The 22,623-nt window shown below is 39.0% G+C and overlaps 1 protein-coding gene across 4 annotated transcripts in view; it reads left to right on the top strand.

Moving 5' to 3' along the window:
• LOC129768319 (mucin-2) overlaps window positions 1–22,566 on the top strand; it is a 57,411-nt gene extending 34,845 nt beyond the window's left edge. For all 4 annotated transcript variants that reach the window (XM_055769883.1, XM_055769909.1, XM_055769892.1 and 1 more), the window contains 4 exons: window positions 17,613–17,800; window positions 18,749–18,965; window positions 19,029–19,439; window positions 19,518–22,566. In XM_055769883.1, the coding sequence (XP_055625858.1) occupies window positions 17,613–17,800; window positions 18,749–18,965; window positions 19,029–19,439; window positions 19,518–21,754 (3,053 nt within the window). In that variant the 3' untranslated portion in view covers window positions 21,755–22,566. The remainder of the gene's footprint in view (window positions 1–17,612; window positions 17,801–18,748; window positions 18,966–19,028; window positions 19,440–19,517) is intronic.
• The last annotated feature ends 57 nt before the right edge of the window (window positions 22,567–22,623 follow it).

Raw genomic sequence — 22,623 nt, forward strand, 5'->3', positions numbered from 1 at the left:
GGTTTTTTCGTTAGGCTTTAGGCGTTAGGCTCTTATTACATTGTATTGAATTCTCGCCGCAGTATTGTAGTTTCCGGTACTGAATAAAACACAGAAATTTGATCACGTTCTTCTCAATTCGCGAGTTTGGTGTATTATTAAGAGTAAATCCCCATTTTATCCTGTCAATTTGTTCAACACAACGTATTCGGGTCCTATACCGCAGTTTAAGTGGATGAGTAGCAACTATCATCATTGGATACTTGTCGTTCCCACGCTCCCACGTCATCCCGATATTCGCTGAACGTACTTCCGATTACCTGCAATTTGGATAGCGTCAAAATCCTCATCCCCTGTGTCTATACCCCGGAGGCTATATCCAACACCATGAGTCCTACCAAAAGTATATGAGTCTTGGAAAGAGTTATATAGTATTGATTTAACATCGTAAAAAAATACACTGAGAAAAACAATTAGTACTCTTTTTTTTATTTACAAAAAAACTTTAATTTGCAATATCTAAAATATATATTTTTTTTATTTTTTAAACCATATAAAAAAAAAGTCATGTAGAAAAAAAACCATATAAAAAAAAGTCATGTAGAAAAAAAAAATGTAGGAGTCTGGCTGGGATGTGCTATCCAACTAGTTCAGCTAAACTCAACCTGCGGCTCGCATATGGTCCGGCAGGCTTTCATTGTTGGTCCATCTGGTGTTACTTCATTTGAAACTATTTTGTATGTGTAACAATTACATAATGTTTTTGGGAAGTGTTAAAAAAACCAACAGCTGAATGGTAGAATAAATACCTAATCCTACTTTAAAGCTTATGGTTCAACATGTCAGAGTTCTACCATTTTGATTTTAATACACGTCGTTTCACTATAGAACCACTTATTTTTTCTAAGTTTCCAGCGCTATGCAAGACGTCGGTTGAATTGAAGTATATAGTATAGAATACAATAACTATCTTCATTTTTAAGACTGGTCATTTCAACTTTATTGTTGTGTTCAGGCGTGAAACATTCAGAAAACTAAAATTCCAGTGTTTCATATCTATAGAACCAGATGGAAAAACTCTTACCTCTTTACAAAATTAACGTCAATTTATCTTCAATTACAATAAGTTTCTAATTCGTAAGTCATCTTTAGCTCTCAATCAGCTCAAATAACCCATTCGGGGTGGTTTCGACCAAGCTGTGCCATGTTGTAGTGTGTATCTGATTCTACGCAGAGGATACTGCTCGTTTAAGCTCTTCAATTGACTCATACTGCTTGTAAGCTGCATCTGCTATTCGTCCGATCACTCCTCATATTTTCCTGACAGGGTTTTGATTTGGTAAACAAGCTGACCAGTCCAGAATCTGAAGTCTCTATTCATTAAACCATGCCATGACCTTCCAGATTTTATGAATTGATGCCAAATTACCCAAGTATCAAATTGTTTTTGATGCAAAAACAGCAGTAAATGATTCTGGAGTACTTCGTTGAACTTCTCATTACTCATTCGTGTTGATGATGGTAAGCTATCTAAACCGGGCCTTTTTGAGAAAATTCTCCCTCGAACATAAACAGTTATCAGGTATGCTATAAAGGTCCTCGTGTTAGTATTAGTAAATAGCGTGCAGTTTGGGAGGAATTCTAAACCAAATTTTAGTTCACTTTGTCTCCGAGTTCAATTTTGTGAAAAAAAAACATACAGAAAAACGGGTTTAAATCAACATAATTTACAAATTTGCCAGTGTTTCTGAACTTGTGTACTATACGCTATTTTATATGCGTGAGTAATTTTCGTGTACGACACAAACAAATCTAGGTCACTTAGCTCACTAGCTTCGCTCACTTCACTATCTCACCAGCTCACTCATATAAGCTCACCGGTAGTATATGTCCACGTTGAACTCAAACATCGATGCATGTATACGTGATACATGAAAGAGAAACGAATTCATTTTGGGGGGAATCACTTCAATATGCATTGAAATCCATTTGACGGGGAAGAATGAAATGAGATAGTCGAGTCGTAGAGTGACATAACAATTAAACGCCCGAATGACTGCTGAGTTATGTTGATGGAGTAAGCCAAAACTTATTTCCAATTGAATACGTAGGCGAATTTCTTCATAGTTCGCTGACTATCCTCAGTTGAATATGTCTTTGTCGAGCCCTGATCAAGAGAAACTTTGTCGAAGGCCATTGAAATGTCGAAGTAGATAGCGTTCACCTGGTGACGTATCTCCACGTTATCTGACATGACGCTCATGTCGCTCAGCAGATTAGAAAGAGTAGATCTAATCTTGACGAATCTATGTTCAGCGTAGAAAATCAACGAACGAACTGCATTGTATAGATTTTTGTAGACAAGCTCTTCGAAGACCTTGGCAACGGAGCACAGATAAAAAATCCCTCGATAGTTTTCAATGGCTTGAGCACTACCGGATTTTTGAATCGCAGTTATTGATGCCGTCTTTCATAACTCGGGAAACGTGCTCTCGCGGAAAGAGCGGTTGTAAGAGACGCTGATCGGCTGATCTTCAACGCACAGCCCTTACGAAATGACTGAGGGAGACGATCCGTATCTGCACCTTTCGAAGTGTCATGTTTTCTTGAGGCCGTAGCAAAGTTAATTAGTAAAGTCCTAGGTGATATAGATGCCTCACGGGTTCTTGACTTGGGAAACGTTCGTTGGCTTCAATGTGGGTTGTAGAATTTTGCGTGAACACGTTTCAAGTTCTGGTCTTTAGTTTAATGTATAATATGAAGTTCGATGGCAGTAAACAATAGACGAGTATAAAGAACAACAATCACAGGTCACATAAATAATTTGTTTCCAAATACAGTGCCGTTTGTGTAATGACTTGCTTCCCAACAGTGCTTCCCAAATAACTTTCATGTGTAATATTCAGAATTTTTTTTCCGAATATAATTATCGATGTTAAAGATCTTAGCGTAGTCGACAATAGTCTAATTCGCCTCCGTCGTAATGTGTCAGGAATAACAAATCATATCGTGTAATTTCTAACTTCTCGATAATTTCTAAACATTAAGTCCGTTACTTCATCTCTTAGTAGAAACGCTCTAGGAAATACATGAAAAAATATGTATCTTTGGAAACTTAAGTTTTGTGAATCTGAAATGCAATTCAATACACTGTTATTTTGAATATCTCGATCAAATGTAATGGAATAAAACCAGGTAAAACATATTATATAATGAGGGTAAGACGGACAGGTAATGTAATTTGCAAGACATAGAAGTCTCGCGAGAAGAATAATTTTGGTTTATTTTCACGCTCTCTCATCATTTATCTATCCAGCAACTTGAGTGTAAGCAATCGGAGAGAAAGGAAGAGAGTGCGAGGGGAATGTTCTATCCATCACTCATTTTTCACTGTCTGTCTTATCTCACCAGTACGATTACTTGAACCTTTCACGATTTTTGCTTGCATAATCATAACCAACAGTGTATCAAAATTTGAAATCAATATCGAAATTGTAAAAACTATTTCCATGTACTAAATCAATTATGACTCTCAATTTTTAATCACATTTTCGAGTTTCGATAAGTCTTCAGTGTTATAGAGCGATTCGAATATCATTGACAAACAGTTAAAACGGGTACTTATCAACTGAGTCATGTGGAGAATATCAGGAGGAGCATAAAGTGTTACTTTTTTCATCAAAGTCAAAGGCAAAAATGATCAAATAAATTAAAATGAACGAACGATATTTTTCCATCAAATAATCCTAGCGTTCAAAATCATAAGGGCCTATCTAACATTTTGGCAGGAACTGAAATTTCTGTATTAGAGAGATGTTCTAAACTTAATTACAGTTCAATTTTACCTTTTAATATTTTTCGTTTATTAAAGCAACTAAAAAGTATGAACTACACAAACTGCAGCATTTGTTTTATTGGAATTCGTCCATTAAAATATAACGCATACATAATAATTGAATGAACATAATGGATATGCAACTTAATTCGTTCCATTTCCTCAAGATGGTTCAAGGTTCTAAGAATAGTCGACGATGACAGCTGATTTTTGATGAGCAATGGTGTCTACATCTTTCAACCAAACATTATTTTATAAGTCTTGGAGTTTTGCATAACAAGTTCAATTCTTAACTGTTGGAGAAAGCATGCCTTCATCTAAGAGATATTACCAATCATCAGCAACGGATGAGGGCTAGTTTTTGACTTAACAGTTCTGAATTCGTACCACCTACGATATTGTGCAACTTGCTCAATGCTAATGCTTGGAGTTTTGCATAACAAGTAAAAGTTTTACTGCGTTGAAAATGTCGACTGTCGTTGCAAATAAGCACCATTTGCGAAAAGTTTTGATTTTCCGTATCCAGTGGAAGAAAAGTGCCTTATGTTACTGTTCGAGTTAAAATCTAATTGGAAACAAACGAATGGGATATTCTGGTTCACCTGCCTTATTGTTCAGACTTTGCCCCTTCCGACTACCGTTTGTTTCGATCGATGCAGAACGTTTTGAGTGGATTACAGTTTACTTCAGAATAGGGTATCAGACTAGTTTCATTATTGGCTTCAAAAAATGAACGCATTTTTCGCGGCGGAAACCTTAGGTTGCCAGGAAGATTGGGCAAAGTGGCTAGCGATGGCTAATACTTTGAATGAATATTTCATTTCGTTATTCAAATAAATGCGCTTTTCATGCGAAAAAAAAACAGAACGAATTGAGTTGCAAACCCAATAATAAAAGTACTCAAAAATCTTAAAATGAGAAACAAAACACTATCAGTTGGATTTTTTACTAGAAGCGCAACCAACCTCATTAAAGTCATGATGGCTGCTCACGCGAATCAAACACAACAAAAAAAGGTTTCTTTCGCTTTTGTCCCTATCGGATGCAGCATATTCCTTGGGTAATGCTAAAATTAGCATAAAGCATGCATTCGAAGGGAATATTTCGTGATTGCGATGATACTCACATTCTCCAATGCATCTTGTTTGCTGGCTGCAGTAATAGGTTACTGGTTTGACATTCGACTGTCTCGCCACCCTCATCCGATCGACCTCCGCAATAGATTTCGAGACGAGCGATATAAACGTGATTGCAAATGGCTTCATCGTGCGAGGGCGCATCTTCTAAGTCATTGCAGGTTTAGGTTGTAACTTCCCGATCGTGACTCTGTGTTGCCTTGTCACAAAACGAGAATGTTTCCAGTTTACGAGCACAGCCGATCTTTGTGGCTCGCTAAAAAACATTCCACAGTGGTTGCGATCAGTTGATGCGAACATTTTGATGTGCTGTTCCAATTCGAAATCGATCGACCTGAAGATTACTCATTGCACGGGGCACCATGTTTGATTGATCCCAATTGACAGAGGAAGCGACTGATTTGAAATATTTATAAACTGCTAATTAGCTCCGCGGGTGCGCTATAAACATATTAGCGCTTGTGTAAAAAGATCGCTGACACACATAAGCCGCCCAGTGTTTTACCCCCACGTCGTCATGGCGCCCATAATACAACATCTTCTTTTGTTCGACCGTTGACTTTGATGACTCCATAATGGAGATCTAATTGTGAAAAATCGCACGCGCCGAAGCGAGAGCCCCAACGAAAAAAAAAACATAAAACTCAAACCGCCCGGTGAAATGTTTGCGCAATCCGATCATTGTGACCGGAGACCTCCTCTCGTAGCAGTTATGGAATTTTAAATCAACTTATAGAGCAATTCGAAATTTGCAGTAAAAACACGGAATGAAGCCACCAACAACCCCGGGCGCGTGCAGGTATATGCAACAAGACGCGGCCAGTATCTTCAATTCGCTTACCGCTGAAGCAAAAACAAAACAAGCATGGCGTGTAGCTACGCGGTTTGAATATTGCGAAAAAAAAAACGAGTCATCAAACCAGATGCAGATGATTCGTCCTAGCTTTGTTTGAATCAGGTGAGAGTGCCGAGATTTAAACTACACCGCGTGGTCAGTTAAATCAGTTTTTTACCCTGGGAAATCTCTATTGAAAAGCTTTTCTTTAATTTGATTTAGTATTACACGTGAGCGGTCGATCATTTGATCCCGAATAATAATGTTTCATTATTCATAATATTGAATCTTTGGAGAAAATGAGAGTACCCGTTTGTGACGTTTGTTAATAATGGGTAACGGTTCTCACACGAACAGTCCTGTTTTTCATCATCTGTCCAAATAATGATGGGCCAAGAAGTGCATTGGAAAAATTATGGATCTTGAGATTGCAAGTTGCCTTGAGAACGAGTGCACTAGAATGGCAATGAATGTATAGGAAAAAAATCAGCATCGAATTTTAAAAACCGACCATGTACATTTTGTTTATTTGCCAAAGAAGATGACCTATGCAAAAATTTCAGCTAAGTCGGACATAACTTAGGGGTGCGCTCAAAGTTTTGATTTTTTACCCTCGAAAATCTCCCAAGGGAGCAATTGGGGTTTTCAAAAAAAACTGATGCCAAATGTCTTCAAACTGCAGGAAACGTCGAGATTCATTGTTATCTCAAAATAAAGGTTGAACACAAATAAATTCGGACATAAAAATCATGTTAGAAAGAAATTATGACTCATTCTGTTTGTGAAAAACTAATTTTGGAGTGTGAATAATTATTGACTGGATCTTGGAAGGAGAAGTGAGATTTCAGAGGAAATTATCTAACTAACACAAACGCTTTCTACAATACAGTAAAATTCATATTTAATACTCTTTTTTGCTTTTGTAACGTGACAGTGCTTGTGAACTCTGCTTTTCGCGTGGAACTAGGATATGATAGGAACAGCAGATTCGTGTTTTTCAATTATTTGAATCCGCAATGTTGGTAATTTGCAACATGATTTACCGATACCACGATCAATCGCAAAAAGATGGTGGAGTGACTTACACCAAGGGTATGAGTAAATGCTGAGTATGTGGAATAATTCGATGTCGAATCCGAGGAGTTATAATGCTAAGAAACAATATTACTGATCTAATTGTTTCATTATCTACTTGAAGATTCAAATGCAGAAATTTAGGTAAATATAACATTAAAAAATACAATTGCTTCTCTTTGTTCATTGTTCAGTGCAGTGTACGAAAAATAGTAAATTATATGAGCAGTGTTTCGATGGTTTTTTATATTCATCTATTAGGAAACACTAAGTAATAAGACACTATCGTGACTGGCATGTTTGGACTCTACAAAGAATGAGATTCAAATGTAGATTTAACTTATAGCACATAATACTTATAATTGTTGATTTTCGAACGATGTATGAAAGCTGTATGGAACTACGTCTATCATGCGGACAAATAATGATTTTTCGAAAACGTTTTTTCAAAATTGCTCAAATGTGTTCGAACAAAAAATGTTTGTTTGCATGTTGAGCAAACGTATTACATTGCGTAGGATGCAAAACGGCGAAAAAGTCGATTTTGTTCATCTTGTCGCTTACGTCTCCTATACAAGGAGCATAGTTTGCATAGGAGACGTAATCACCAACATCATTAGTGTTGGGAAAACGCAATTTTGTTGATTTTTGCCTACAAGCGAAACCATGCAAATTTCCAATGAAATAATCTGTCCAGTTGAAGGATATTATCGGCAAAAAGAGGGCCTAGGGGATTTTGCGGATTAAACCATATTTTTTTCCATTTGGAAAACGCTTACTTCTATTTATGCGGACAATCAATCGTTTCAATGAACATTTGTTAGCATAGCTAGACGTAATCACCAGGTTGCTCTATCTGTTGCGTTAGTATCCACATTATTGATAATAGCCCAAACGTCTCCGTCGGTAGTTTCAGTTGTTATCGGATCGGAAGAAGGCTTGAAAGAAATTTAGTGAAATTGCTGAAGAAGGTGCTCTGGATTTGTTGCGAGTCTATGATAGTACTTTTTTCCTGAATACTCTGGGATATGACAAGAATAGCAGGTTAGTTTCTTTTTTATATGAGCAGTGTTTCGATGGTTTTTTATATTCATCTATTAGGAAACACTAAGTAATAAGACACTATCGTGACTGGCATGTTTGGACTCTACAAAGAATGAGATTCAAATGTAGATTTAACTTATAGCACATAATACTTATAATTGTTGATTTTCGAACGATGTATGAAAGCTGTATGGAACTACGTCTATCATGCGGACAAATAATGATTTTTCGGAAACGTTTTTTCAAAATTGCTCAAATGTTTTCGAACAAAAAATGTTTGTTTGCATGTTGAGCAAACGTATTACATTGCTTAGAATGGAAAACGGCGAAAAATCGATTTTTTCAAATTTTTATACAACAACACCCCCTTAGTTGAACCAAGTTATCAAAATGGCACATAAAGGGTGTGTCACATCAAATTGCATCACGGAAAAAACGCTGTAGAAATTTAATTTTTAGGAATTATATCTTCAGCTTTCGCTTATAATCAGATAAGAGTGTATAGATCACGTTGGCCATGCTTCACTGTCAATTTTTCGTAAATTTGGAAAAATGTCGTCGAACGAAAAAAAGCGTCGTGAATTGATCCTGCGCAGTCATTTCGAGAATCCGGAGTTGTCACATCGGGACATCGGTAAGATGCTGGGAATCGTCCAATCCACGGTCAGCAGAGTACTAAAACGATACTTCGAGAAACTAACCATCGACCGGAAGGTGAAGAACGGCAAAAATGGATGCTCCGTCAGTGAGAAGGATCACAAGCGCATAGTTAAGCAGTTTAGACGTGATCCGAGAAGTTCGGTCCGGGATGTCGCCAATAAGCTGAATTTGTCAAGTTCATTCGTCCAGCGGACCAAGCAGCGGGAGGGCCTGCGTACATACAAGGTTCAGAAGGCTCCTAACCGCGACGAAAGGCAAAACATGGTGGGGAAGACGCGAGCCCGGAAGCTGTACACCGAAATGCTGACGAAGCCGCATTGCCTGGTAATGGACGACGAAACCTACGTCAAAGCGGACTTTCGTCAGCTGCCGGGCCTGTTGTTCTTCTCCGCAGAGGACAAATTCAGCGTTCCGGAGGAGATTCGCAAGCAGAAACTATCCAAGTTTGCCAAAAAATACATGGTGTTGCAAGCGATCTGCTCTTGCGGAAAGCGGAGCGCCCCTTCGTGATGACCGGCACGGTAAACGGGCAGGTTTACCTTAAGGAGTGCCTACAGAAGCGCTTACTACCATTATTGAAGCAGCACGAGGGCCCGACCATCTTCTGGCCGGATCTCGCTTCGTGCCACTATTCAAAGGACGTGTTGGAGTGGTACGAAGCCAACGGGATCACCTTCGTACCAAAGGAAATGAACCCGCCCAACGCGCCGGAGCTTCGCCCATTAGAGAAATATTGGGCTATTATGAAGCAGGTCCTCCGGAAGAACCCAAAAGTTGTCAAATCGGAGGCGGACTTCAAGAGAAAATGGATTTCTGTTCAAAAACAACTACAACCTGACGTTGTACAGAACCTTATGGACGGGGTAAAGAGGAAGGTGCGAGCATACGGGCTTGGGCTCGAAGTATGAATAAAAAGAAAATGCCAAAAGTTGTTTAATAGTTTTTATTTTACTGTCTAAAATTTCCAATATCTCCTGGGCGAATTTCTACAGCGTTTTTTCCGTGATGCAATTTGATGTGACACACCCTTTATATCAGAAAATGTGTCAGACTTGAAGTTGTATACCTCTTTAAAAATTACTTATTAGCTTGCCTACATAAATTGTTATTTCCAGTTATCGTTGTGAAAATGATATAAGATAATAGTTCAGCTGAAAAGTTTATAAGGTAACACAATAAAACTTTTTTTTTTACAAAGTTCAATTTTATTATTCAACATAATTGCCTTCGAGGGCGATACAGCGATTATAGCGATTTTGCATCTTTTCGATTACATTTTTATAGTACTATTTCGGTTTTTCCTCAAAATATGCCTCAGTTTCGGTAATCACTTCATTAACGGTCTTAAATTCCTTGCTAGCGAGCATTCTCTTCAGGTCTGCGAACAGAAAAAAGTCGATGGGGACCAAATCTGGAGAATACGGTGGATTCGAAAGCAATTCGAAGCCCAATTCATGCAATTTTCCAATCAATACACGAAATTCGGAATTTTTCCATTTTGTTTCACAATAACAAAAGTTGCTTCACTCTCAATGCTGTAACTCACGAACCAATCGACCGATTGCTGACAAATTTTGACACGTATCCATTGAAAGATGGTGCATTGTGATAGTCAAGTAGATTTTTGCAAGAGGCGCCATCTACACGTCAACCTTATGAACTCTTCAGCCGAACTGTTACATCGTTTTCTTTCGGAGTTCAACTTAAACGTTATCCTAAAATATAACAAAATCATCAAATCATAATCTGTTTGCAGTATATACGAGGTATGACGGATAAAAAAATAGAGATTCACACTGGATGATCCGAAAAATATAAATTTTAAATTTTTTAGTTTCCATATACCCCGCAGCGAGTGAGTTGAAACGCCGAATTATCGTGAGTTTAACCCTTTCCGGTCGTATCAAATTTGGGCATGGGTGTCATACTGCTCGGAATTATTTTTCCTTGAACAAGCAGTGATACATGCAAGATTGTGAAAAATAAACATATTTTTTTATGAACTATACATATATGTACAGCGTGGACTCGACTATATCCAGTTTTTGAGTCAAAAAAATATTTTATTTATTTTTTTGCATGTGTTTTTCGTTTTTTGAAAATAAAAGAGGAATTTGATTTTTCATTCATCCCCTTAAAGTCAGAAAACACCTTTCTCACATGAAAATAATAAATTTATCCAGATTCCCTCAGGAGGTGATAGATCAGGGGTTCTGAAACTGTTTCGGGCGAGTGACCCCTTTTCCAGAATGAAGTGATACCAAAGACCCCCATAGCAATTTGTTTTAAATCTCTAGTTTTTTTCTTATTTATACATAATACTTACCAATTTAAAAACATTGCGGTTGATGAAATGAGAAAATTCAACTTTATTTTCTTATTAAAATTCCACAAAATAAATATTTCATGTGTAATTATTAAGTGCAACTAATAATTTTTAAATACACATTACTTACAAATACTTAAGTAAGTAATTAATATTTGAAACTAACTTTAAAATCGCAAATAAAAGATAAAAATATGTAATCCTGCGTCAAAAACTATGGGTGGGTTATACCTAAAACACAATCACAAGGACTACCGTTAGCTTAGTAGACATTTGACTGTATTGATTAAATTATTGATTAAACCAGTGATTAAATGAAACAATTTCCGAATTCAGATGCGAACAATTCCCAATTTAGGTCAATTCATGTATTGTGAAAAGATTACTTTCTTTGTTGCAAGTCGTATGGCATGATGCCTTGTGCATTTCATTCATTTCTCGTGGACTTCCAAAAGATGTGAACGAAAGAATGGCTAAACGATCAATGTATTTTACATTTCCCTCTGAATTTATTGCTTCTCCCAAGTGTACGTACTTCTCGAACCGCAAATTTGCTTGATTTGTTGAACTTGAAGCACTCAGTTTTGATTTTGACATGTCAATCGACGTTATCGCAGCAAATTGTTATCAGAATTTTGCCAAACGGTATACGTAGAAGTTCAATTAGCTGAAGACATCAAGAAATGTCTTCCAATGCAGCCTTGAATAACCGAGCCAAAGCATTGTGTTCATACCGCTTTTGAAGTATGTACATATTCTCGAGTGTAAAAATGCATGCGGGTACAAAAGGACCCGCACATTGCATATATTTGAAGGCCGATTTCTCCAGATTCCTTGTTTTTGAAGTCTGTGTTGGGGAACTCATTCTGGTCTGCAGAAACGCATGCGAGTACAAAAGTACCCGCATCTTGCATCTATTTGGCAATACCGATTTCCCCAAGCTAATTGAAATCTGTGTTGGGGAAACTCATCAAGTAGCCGCACTTAGCATCAAATTAATGTGGCGAATGAACAGTACTGTATAGAAAACTTGCATTAGGCACAAATCAACGTGAAAAACGAATACCGAACATTCATAATTTTCGGTGACAAGTATCCTGAACGCTACGCTCTTTCAAATTATTTTTAATCACTTTATTTGAGTTCACTTTCACTGTGTAATCACGTTGTAATCTCTTAAATTAAATTAGTCGATGAGTGTATTACCATTCAGGGTGGAAACTCAACCAGGAAAACCGGTAAAACGAGGAATTTTCATCCAAATCCAGGAAAAATCAGATGGATTAATATTTTCAATTGTTATTTGAATGTGGTGCTCTTGTATGTTTTATATACATTGATCTTCAATCAGAGAGTCAACGGAGTTTTCGTCGACACTTGAGTCCCGTCTAGAGTCAGAGTCTTGATTTTTCATCTTCCAACAAACACAAACATAAAGAATTACACCATTTCTTTCGATTGATTTATAATTCATGCTGTTGAAAAACGTGAGTATTAAGAAATCAACTACTAAAAATAATAAAAATAATAAAAATTAAAATAGATGCTGCCAAAGAAGATTCAACGAAAATCGCAGTCGTGGATACAATTCAAGACAACTGTAATCAGTCCATTTCCACTGAAACGCTGAATACCCGCACTAGTAAGGTCGTGAGCTCATTTGGGCAATCTTCCTCAGTAAGTGGTAGACATGATCCCATGAAACTCTAGTGCTCTAGTGCTAAGCTCTTTCCGCATATGTTTCCGGACAGTGGAATGATACCAAAGATGCAGCTCAGCAAAACTAAACTAAGCTACCTGAGCGCATACGGTATTGAGCCATACTTTTTGAATGGCATCCTTCGTATACTCGAAAATTGCAAGGATATCGTTATCGGATTCGACGAAACGTTAGATAAGATCTCACAAAAGCAACAGATGGATGTTAGCGTCCGTTACTGGAATGTACCGAAGAGAACGGTGGAATCAGCTTTTCTGAGCTCAACGTGAGCACTGGACTTGTTCGACAGATTGAAGAAATGTTTTGAAGCTAAACCTAATTTGAAGTGAGTCAACTCAAAATTGACGGTCCCCATGTTAATTGGAGAGTAGTGAAGCAGTTACATCAAGAAATTAATGAAATCCGTAACAGCCAAAACTACGAGCTCACGCATATAGGTAGCTGCAGTTTGCAAGACTGTTTGGGAAATTGATGAATTTGTCCAGTACTTGTACAGACTGTTTGAGAACGTTCCGTTAAGATGTGCGTAGTATTCTTGAACTATTGGATCGGCTGTAGTTTTGCGGAGTAAAATGGATCGAAAACCAACCGATGGTATAAATAGCCCTTATTATGCTGCCGTATCTTAAAACCTACGTAACCGCAGTCTAGTAGCACAAAAGAAGCGTAAGTACAAAGATACACATCCAGATTTCCGTAGGAGCTTTGCTGTTGTTTTCACAGCCAGTATCTTTAGAGTAGTTGCAGAGGCTTTTAAGGATAAATTGTTGGGGGTTTTTCTTAACAGCAGCTGCTGCAGTTCAACCATTTATGACGAGCTTTCAGATTGATTAGCATATATCACCGTTTCTATTCGAACTGACGAACCTATTTAAACCAGTAATGAATAAATTGACCAAGCCAGCACTTTTGAGAGAAAATCTGAAGTCCCTTATAAACGTAGAACTTTCCGATGGTTCGTTTCTGTAAGCAGCGGCTAAAATTGAATTAGGGTTCGCTGTAAAAGTTGCAATTAACAGCGTTGTGGAAACAATCAAGTTTTTGAGATAAATATCTTGATTTTTGACAGAACTGTAAGCGTACTAAATTTCATTTGATGAATTCAATGAATTCATCTTATTTTGCAAACAACATGCAACCTAAATGCAAGCTTGTTATGTTTGTTTCGACTTGAATTTGATTGTGGCATCATTCGTTCTACTAAAATATTAGTCATTATTGTAACAAATTTCTTCACATAATACAACTTATACATGAAAGTTTCAAATAAGAACAAGTTTTAATAAATAGGGGTCGATTTTCAGACCTCGTCGACCCCCAAAATCAATTTTCATTTGTGTCGACCCCTTGGAAACCGAGATATACCCCAAGGGGTCCACTTTATATCGACCACTTTGAGAAACCCTGTGATAGATGATCATATTTGATGAAAAAATTCTTCTACGCATATGTTCGAATTTCAACAATTTAATTTAATAATTTTTTATTTGTTATTATTATCCTAAAATTTATATTAATCTAGATTGTTTCTATCAATTAAATTGAAGTTCTTTAACCGTTCTACAATTTGTTCTTTTACGCCCAACTTCTATCTTTCTTAATTTGGCTGCAAAATCGATATTAACAATTCCTGGTGAAAATTCAAGAAAAAATTTCAAAAATCACGGTTTTTACCCCACTGTGCATGTTATAGCCACTTGAACTTCACCTTACCATTGAATGGTTACATTTCTTCTTGAAATAAGCCATATTCGAAATGTAAAAAAATATATTTTTTTCCAAACTGTATATAATCGAGTCCGACCTGTATTAACTTAACAACGTATTTTAATGTGATGTTTTTATATAAAAAAGATTTTGTCGCTCGAGACACTTATGCGATTATTCAAATAATATGAGACATTTATGCAAACAGTAGTTCTGATACTTAAGAGCAATCTTTTCCATCACACCAAAGTGTTACAATGGCTAAATTCAACTGTTGTGATTTTTGTCCCACAGTCCTATGCATTCAACGATCTGTTCGCTGTCTTTTGTGGGTGACTACCTTGTTTGATACTGAGTACTGTTATCTATTATTCATAGGAGCACCGTATTGATTTATAAACAGTTTCATTAGACATCAAGTAAAATAAATATAAGCATGGTTTCTTGCTGTGGTGGCTGAGAGCAGACAAACGACCACAAAGAGTTAAAGTGGGTTTTGGCACACATGAGATTTGGGGAGGAGTCTGATACATACAAAATGGACACTAGGGATTAATATCCGAAACAATAAAATCATAACATAGGTGGGATAACTAAAAGGTTGTAGCAATCTCGATGAACTGCTCCTTATAATGCTGTGAAACCATTTATGCGAACTACGATGGACTGATCACAGACATTGAAGTTTTGTGCGATCCCGAACTCATAAACTCATAATCGTACGCTAATTGAAACCACTACTCGATTTCGAAAGCGTTGGCCTATTTCCTTATTCCATTATTAGTATGGTATCCCTTGTACATTGCGATTATCTTTGGCTGTCCTTGACCTTATCTTCGAGTTTTTTAGAATAGAATTTGGAAATTGGCCAACGCTTTCGAAATTGAGTAGAGATTTCAACCAGCGTACGATTATGAGTTTGAGTCAATTTTCATACATTAGCACATACATTCGCCATTTTTAGAGAAATAAAAACCATTATTCTGAAAACAGATAGCAAACCTTTTAACTCTCATATGACACTATAATTTTATCTAAATAGAATGTTCCGAAAGCTTGTTTTCGACTTTCAAAAGAAGGGAAAATAGATCTGCATGGTGGAGTACGATTACGGATTTGAGTCACTGTACTTCTGGTGCGATGTACTACACGAAGAATATCTAGCGGAGGACTATTGACAAACCAAAAGTTTATCTCTGGGTAACGTTGTGACCAGAATCAATGCACTGGCAATGGACTGGCTAGTTGGAAAGGCCATTCAACAGGCTGTAAGGAAGATCTTGCTAGGGTGTTCGAAATCAACGACTTCCACTAGAAATAATTCAGATTTTTAACAGCATCAAAGTGGTAATGTTAAAGTTGTGCATGAAGAATTTTGTTCACCGTTTAAAACACGTTATCGAAAAAAGGGGTGGTCACATCGAAAATGTCCTAAAATAAGCTTTATTTTGTTTTTTTTTTAAATCGACTCACTTTTGTAGAAGTTATTAAAATTTGTTGCATAAGCGTTTAATCTGAAAAACCCTGTACTTGCGAAGAAATTGACTTTTATTCGCATAGATTTAGTCGAGTCGCATAGGGAGATATGATATTGAAGCATATTGAAGAAGACTAAAGATAAGTTACCTTTGAAGAACCATAATCCAAAAAAGAAAAATAAAACATCTCTGATTCTTGGATATGTTATGTAAAAAAACCCCTCAGCTTTCAAGAAAAAATCAGCGCCCTTGGTCCCGAGACCATGTAAATTATAAAAAATGAATACAATCGAATCGAATGAATACAAAATGAAACAAAATCCAAATTTCCAAAATTTCACACAGGTTCAATATTTTTTCAAAGAAGATTAGCTCATTGGCTTCAATTTGATGTATCAATCATCTGAATGGATCTAGTGGTTCAAAAATTATGAATTTAAAAAAAAGTTACTTTTGAAAACAAAATGTTTTTTTCGGATCATCGGTTAACTTTGGAAAATCATGACTTAAAAAGGAAAAGAACACAACTCTAATATTAGGATATGTTATGTAAAAAATCCACAGCTTTCAAGAAAATATGTAAAAATAACGCCTATAGTCCCGAAACCATGTAAACTTTAAAAAAAACCAAAATCAATCAATAATTACGAAAACAAAATTCAAGTTTTTGCAAATGTAATAATTTTTTTTCAAAAAAGACCATCTACCTAGCTTTAATTTAATATGTCGATCATCTGAATATAAGTTTCTTGTAAATTAAATTGTAAAGAAAATTTGAGTTTTCATTAGAAAACGAAATCAAAGACTTGTTAACGAGGTCTGGGTTCAGTCACGCTACGCCATTGCAAAAGACGCTTATTGTGGCTAGGGATCAGCGAGAAAGGAATGTCGAAACCATTTTGCTTCCGCTCAGGCCTGACTGTCAATGCAAAAACTTTCAGTACCAATTTGCATTGAACTAAATGCAGCATCTCTTGATACCAGTGGTACCCAAGAATTCAAGCCGATTTCATGCAATCTTCGGATCACAGTTCGACCGATGAAATTTAAATCAATAATTTCTAGACTAATGAGGAGCACTTTCTTCCACTGTCTTTGCGGTGCGTCACCCTTCCAAATCCTCCAAACTTATTGCATAGTGTCGTCCAACCTCTTACCTCAATAACATTATATTTTCGACCAATAAGTTGTGTCAGTCGTTTGAAAATTCATAACACAAGGATAAAACGAGATTTTTTTGTTGAATTATCTAAAATAAACATGTTGTTCTTCACGCAGAGTCCCAAACGCTCGAGCCAATCATCAATCACTGCATGAAATGCGGCGTATAAAACGGTGCATATATGAATGAGTAAATGTATTTCATCCTATAAAATTGAAACTATCCATTTTCTCCGGGAAATCATCACGAACTTTCCAAACAACCCAATAGCTTCAAAAAGGTCCGATGATGATGCTAGTTGCGAGTTCGGACCGCATCCGGGTACACGATTTGGGGGGTGCAGAAACACCCCTACATTAACCAATGTTTCTCCATTCGCCATACACCGTGCACCAGATAGCAAAGAGGGAGGGGGTGCAACCAGACACTTCCGCACCAGGTGCGAAAGCTCCATTCGACGCCACTGAGTAGATCAAAAAGATACCAAATATTAGCCAAAAAACTGAACTTTGTTCTAATTGAATGCAATAACAACTCATGATTGGAGTAGAAAGAAAGCTTGCAATAAAAAAAAATTCTGGTCAGAATTAATCATGAATCCACGGTAACACTTGTGCCATCAGTTTTTGAATTCAATACTGTCTATCTTCTTCCAGCTCTCATCATCACAACCACACTCACCACAGGCAGCGATGGCCAGTTTCTATCCGGGCCACGATACAGTCTGGAAAATATGCCTAAGACCAGCTTTTCATGCCGAGACAAAATCCTTGGCGGTTACTATGCAGACCCAGAGACACAGTGTCAAATGTTTCACGTTTGTGTAAAAGTTTCCGGAGTGGGTGTAAGTCTAAGCCTCGATATCAAGAATATGCTAACCGAACGCAAATATTTACATCAACAAGACAACAATAATAACTATTTATTATCAGGTGGACGTCAAAACAGCATAAAAACAAAACGCTTTATCAAATATCAAGCTTCAACATCACAACACTGAGCCGCAATGGCACAATTTTTCTCGAGATTGGCCATATTGGCTTTTCAAATTTCACAGACATTCATTTTCGTTCATTTTTGCCTCTAAAGCAACGGGAGTATATTGGGGTTTCATTGTCGCCTGACACGTTTTAACAGTAATCAGAAACATGTTGGCAGTGCACCAAGCTTTACGTTTGGACATGAGTTGATAAATTGAAATTCTCTCACAATTAGTTATTGTTTGAGTAGTAATAAAAGGAAAAACTCATAGTTAGCTTGAGTTGGTTAAGTACAAATCACAGCTTAATCAAGTAATCTGTCTTACATAATACATTCTCAGTGTTTTGAGAACAACATACAACTAAAAACGCTTCTACCTCCACAACCTTGAAGGGGCTTACCAACTGCCAGGCTGCCTCATTGTTGCCAATCACAATTTAATCACACCCCCTTGCGCGAAAAAGCGTAGCCGCACCAACCCTGCAATGTCGACGTCTCGGAACCGACGCGCTTTTTTCACACCCAATTTTATAACCACGACCATTGTCTTCAAAGCTCTCTGTAGGTAACTAGACCATCATCACAGGCAGGCCGCACTCTCTTGCCACCTTCTGAGACCCACAGACACACATCGCGACAGACTGAACAAGTCAGCTCAAATTATGCGTGCTGCGCAATACATTTTCTCCCACGAATTAATCTTTGTTTTTCTTTTCTCCACCATCTACTCAATTGTTCACACACCTACCCGTGGGGGTGCATGGCCTTGCGCAAACCGCAAAAAAACATGCAATTTCTTGTCGATCTACAGGTGCAAGACTTCAGATTCCTTTGCCCCAATGGCACGGCTTTCGATCAGGAAGCGCAAATCTGTGCCGATTGGGGCGATGTCGACTGTGAAGCGGCCACACTCTACTACGGTAGTGACAACTTCGATCTCTACCGGCTGGGATCCGGATTCGAGAGTAAACGGGCACCTTTCGCCGAGGAGGAAGAATCCACTTTCCATCTGCAACGGGCCGAGACTAGTATGTGACGGCTGATGTTCTATTGATCTGTACTTTGAGTCTTTTATTTATTTTGTTTACTAGGTGACGCTAGGCGTAGCAAACAGTATATTGTAAACCAAAGCACTAAACCACAACAGACACCCTTTGCCAGTCCTAATCAAATACCCTCGGCACAGAAGCCATACCACCATCGGCAGCCTCCGGCTCCATCAACGACAAGCACTACTACAACATCCACCACGACACGTCAGCCCACAACATCTTCCTACAGTACAACTGAGAACTATTACAGTGCTCTACAGTACCAAAAACATCTGCAGCACAAACAGCAGCAGCTGCTCTACAACCAACAGCAACAGCTTCAGCAGCAACAGTATAGACAACTGACAGCTGCCGCTGCTACTGCAACGCCGGCCGACCGTAAACCTCAATCGACGACAACACCGGCTAATTTTGGAAGCAACAAGCAACAGCTGCGCAACGATTACAATAGTAAATATATCAAAAACAGATCGGGGTTTGCAAACGGTTTCCTCCCGCCACTCATTTTTATTTTTTTCTCTATTGCAGACGACGAAATTTTCCGAGGAGCCCACAGCTCACATTTCTTCAACAATCGCAACAATGGAAAGGAGGATGCTGAGGATGAATACGTGAAGAAATATACCACTTCAACCGCAGCACCGACGACAGCTACCGGTCGACAACAACAGGCAGCCAACAGCACCGTAAGATCGAGAGGCCGCAACCGCGGAAGAGGCAGCGTTCGAGCACACAATCTGAACATCGTACAAAATGACATCAAACCAACCACAGCACGAAACACAAAATTACAGCCCACGACTCCAGAAGGCTTCGTGGATGTCCCAAAAGCCCCGAGCAATAGTAGACGAGTCAATAGTTTCAATCAACACCCCACGACCGTCCTGAAGCCTCAGAGCGATAACAGGATTAACTTTGGACACACACCAGCCTCTACCAATGTTCCAGTTTCACGTGGACAACGACCGGCTCAAAATTCGGGCACGAACAGAAACGGCAATACTATCCTCCAACAGCAGCAAATCAACAGTCTTCCCACCAGAACATCTCAAGCTCAAAACTTCCAGCAGTATCAAACGACTACGTCTACAACCCAGCAACCGCGTTTCCAGCAATATCAAACGACTACCTCGACACCACAGCAGCCACGATTCCAGCAGTCTCAGACAACTACCCTGACCCCGCAACACCCACGACTTCAGCAGTCCCAAACTACAACCCTTACTCCACAACAACCACGGTTCCAGCAGTCGCAGACAACTACCCTGGCACCACAACAACCACGATTTCAGCAATTCCAAACTACCACGACTACGTTGGCAACAACGAAGGATTCACGAACTCCTGTTACTACTCCTGCTAGTCGTACAATCAGCCAGTTCAATGGCTTCAACAATCAACAGCAATTTGGACAGGGACACCAACAAAATCCAACGACCACACCCCAAACACCAAGCATTAATTTTCAATTTTTGAATCGCAACCAAGGGAATGATGCCACAAGTATCGTCAGCACCACTACTACCACGGTCGCTCCAACGTCTCAATTCAACAACCGAGTTCAGCAAACATCTCAGTTCCACAATACAGCATTCGAGAACAAAGCCACCGAGAGGTCACTGAACGAGATAACCACAACTCCTCAAGAGCCGCAGCGCATACGTGCTCAATCGCGTGCCTTCAGTGTAGATCCTAACCGTTACAACCAGTTCAATTATAATGAGTATCAGGGTAGTCGAGCCGGCACAACCACTACTACCAGTACCACCACTACAACGACCACTACTCCAACCACCGAGAATGTACAACCGTCCACGTACAATCCATTTATATTCCGCACACAGCAAATACCTCAACGTCAGTCGCCACAGTCGCAGAACAGAAATCCCTTCGACCCTCGAAAAACTCCAGCCGAACCCATTACTCCCATCACTACAAGCACCCTGCGTACATCGACCAACGAACGCTACCACACGATTGCGCGAATCGCTGGAGACAATTACACGCCATCCTCGATCAAAAAGTTCTCCACTCTCGTACCAAAGGACCAATACAACCCGACCACTTTCAAGCCCAACGCCCTTAGCAAAAAAGCTCTCCTGCAGTTCGTGATTCAAAATCCGGAAAAACCCCAGGAAAAGATTGTCCCCGCTCCTGTGAAAAGCACATTATACATTCCGACGATCCCTCCGGTAACAATCACCACAACCACCATCAGCCCCACCACAACCACGGTAGCAACTCCAGCCGTACGAAAACAACCCACCACGATCTTCTTCCAGCAACAACCGCAGCAGCGACCGATCCAAACTACGACCACCCAGCTGCCGGAAGAAACCATCGAAGATGACGGCCAGTATCACCCGGAACTGTACGAGAAGGACTTCTACCGAAATCGCGTCAAGAGCAAGCCCATCGAAGAACGTAAACTGACAACGGATCCGCTGACCTCCACCCGCAACAACAACTTTTTCCCGCAATCAACCCCGGTCTCGCAATCGCTGCTCTCCGGAAGCGACGAGGATGAGATCTTCCGCACGGCGCACTCCCAGAACATTGCCGCCAGTGGAAACGATCTCATACTGGAGCGGGCCCGCCAGGCAGCAGCGAAAATCAACGAATTCCTCTCGTCATCCTCGGACGCCCACCAAAAAACCCTCTCAAGCACCCGCGACGTCCGACAAACGGGTCAACCCGAGACCATTCTCGAAAGCTCCAACGATTCCGCCGAATGCGACCAGCACGAAGAGACCGTCCGAGGATAAGGATGAGTACGATTACGCGTACTATGACAGCGGCAGTCCAGACGTTCCGGAGTACGACATCATCGAAGACTTTGGACGAACTTCCAAGAAGAAGAACTAAACTTTAAACCAGGGTAGTGTGGAATGAGTGAATAAGTAAGAAAGGAAAACACGCGTCCTGCAGAGCGAGCGAATTTTAGCGATTGTATAGGGTTTAAATTAATTTAAATTAATTCGTCGCGGAACGCGATTTTCGATGCGTTCATCGCATTCGAAGCTACGAAGAGTGAGATGCAATCGCGGGTTGCAAACTGCCATTATTGTGATTATCACTACTCTTCTATCCGATTTATGTTCTATTTTATTGTTTTGTTTGTTGCCAGCGATTTTACTTTTTTTATGTATTTTTCGGCGACTTCCCGTCCATTTCCGCAACTCCTTCGGCGTGAATCGAGGGAAGAAATTACGACTACGAATGAAGACGAGCGGCGGAGCGACTGGGACCAACATTAACGAAGCCAGTATTCTTTAATGATTTAGCAACCAACTCTCGCCTAAACTTTCAGCGAAAATCATCTGTCATTGATCATCCCTTTTACTCTCTGAACAATGTTAGATTAGAAATTGCTTTTCGTACGAAGCGGAAAACATAATAACAACGAACGTCTGTTGTGAAAACACAGAAAATTTTCAGAAACGATCGAATCATAAGACATACCATAATTACTGTATTTCCATCGTTTTCTTCCATTTTTAATAGCGAGTGCATATAATTGTAAATATGATTAATTGAAAGCGAACGGTACTATGTAAGCGAAAAATAAAGAAAAAGTTTACCAGAAACAAATGCAGCTTGTCATTTTGAGCCATCCGAAATCACGGATCGTTAA

Source organism: Toxorhynchites rutilus, chromosome 1 (assembly GCF_029784135.1).
Source record: "Toxorhynchites rutilus septentrionalis strain SRP chromosome 1, ASM2978413v1, whole genome shotgun sequence".
NCBI lineage: Eukaryota > Metazoa > Arthropoda > Insecta > Diptera > Culicidae > Toxorhynchites > Toxorhynchites rutilus.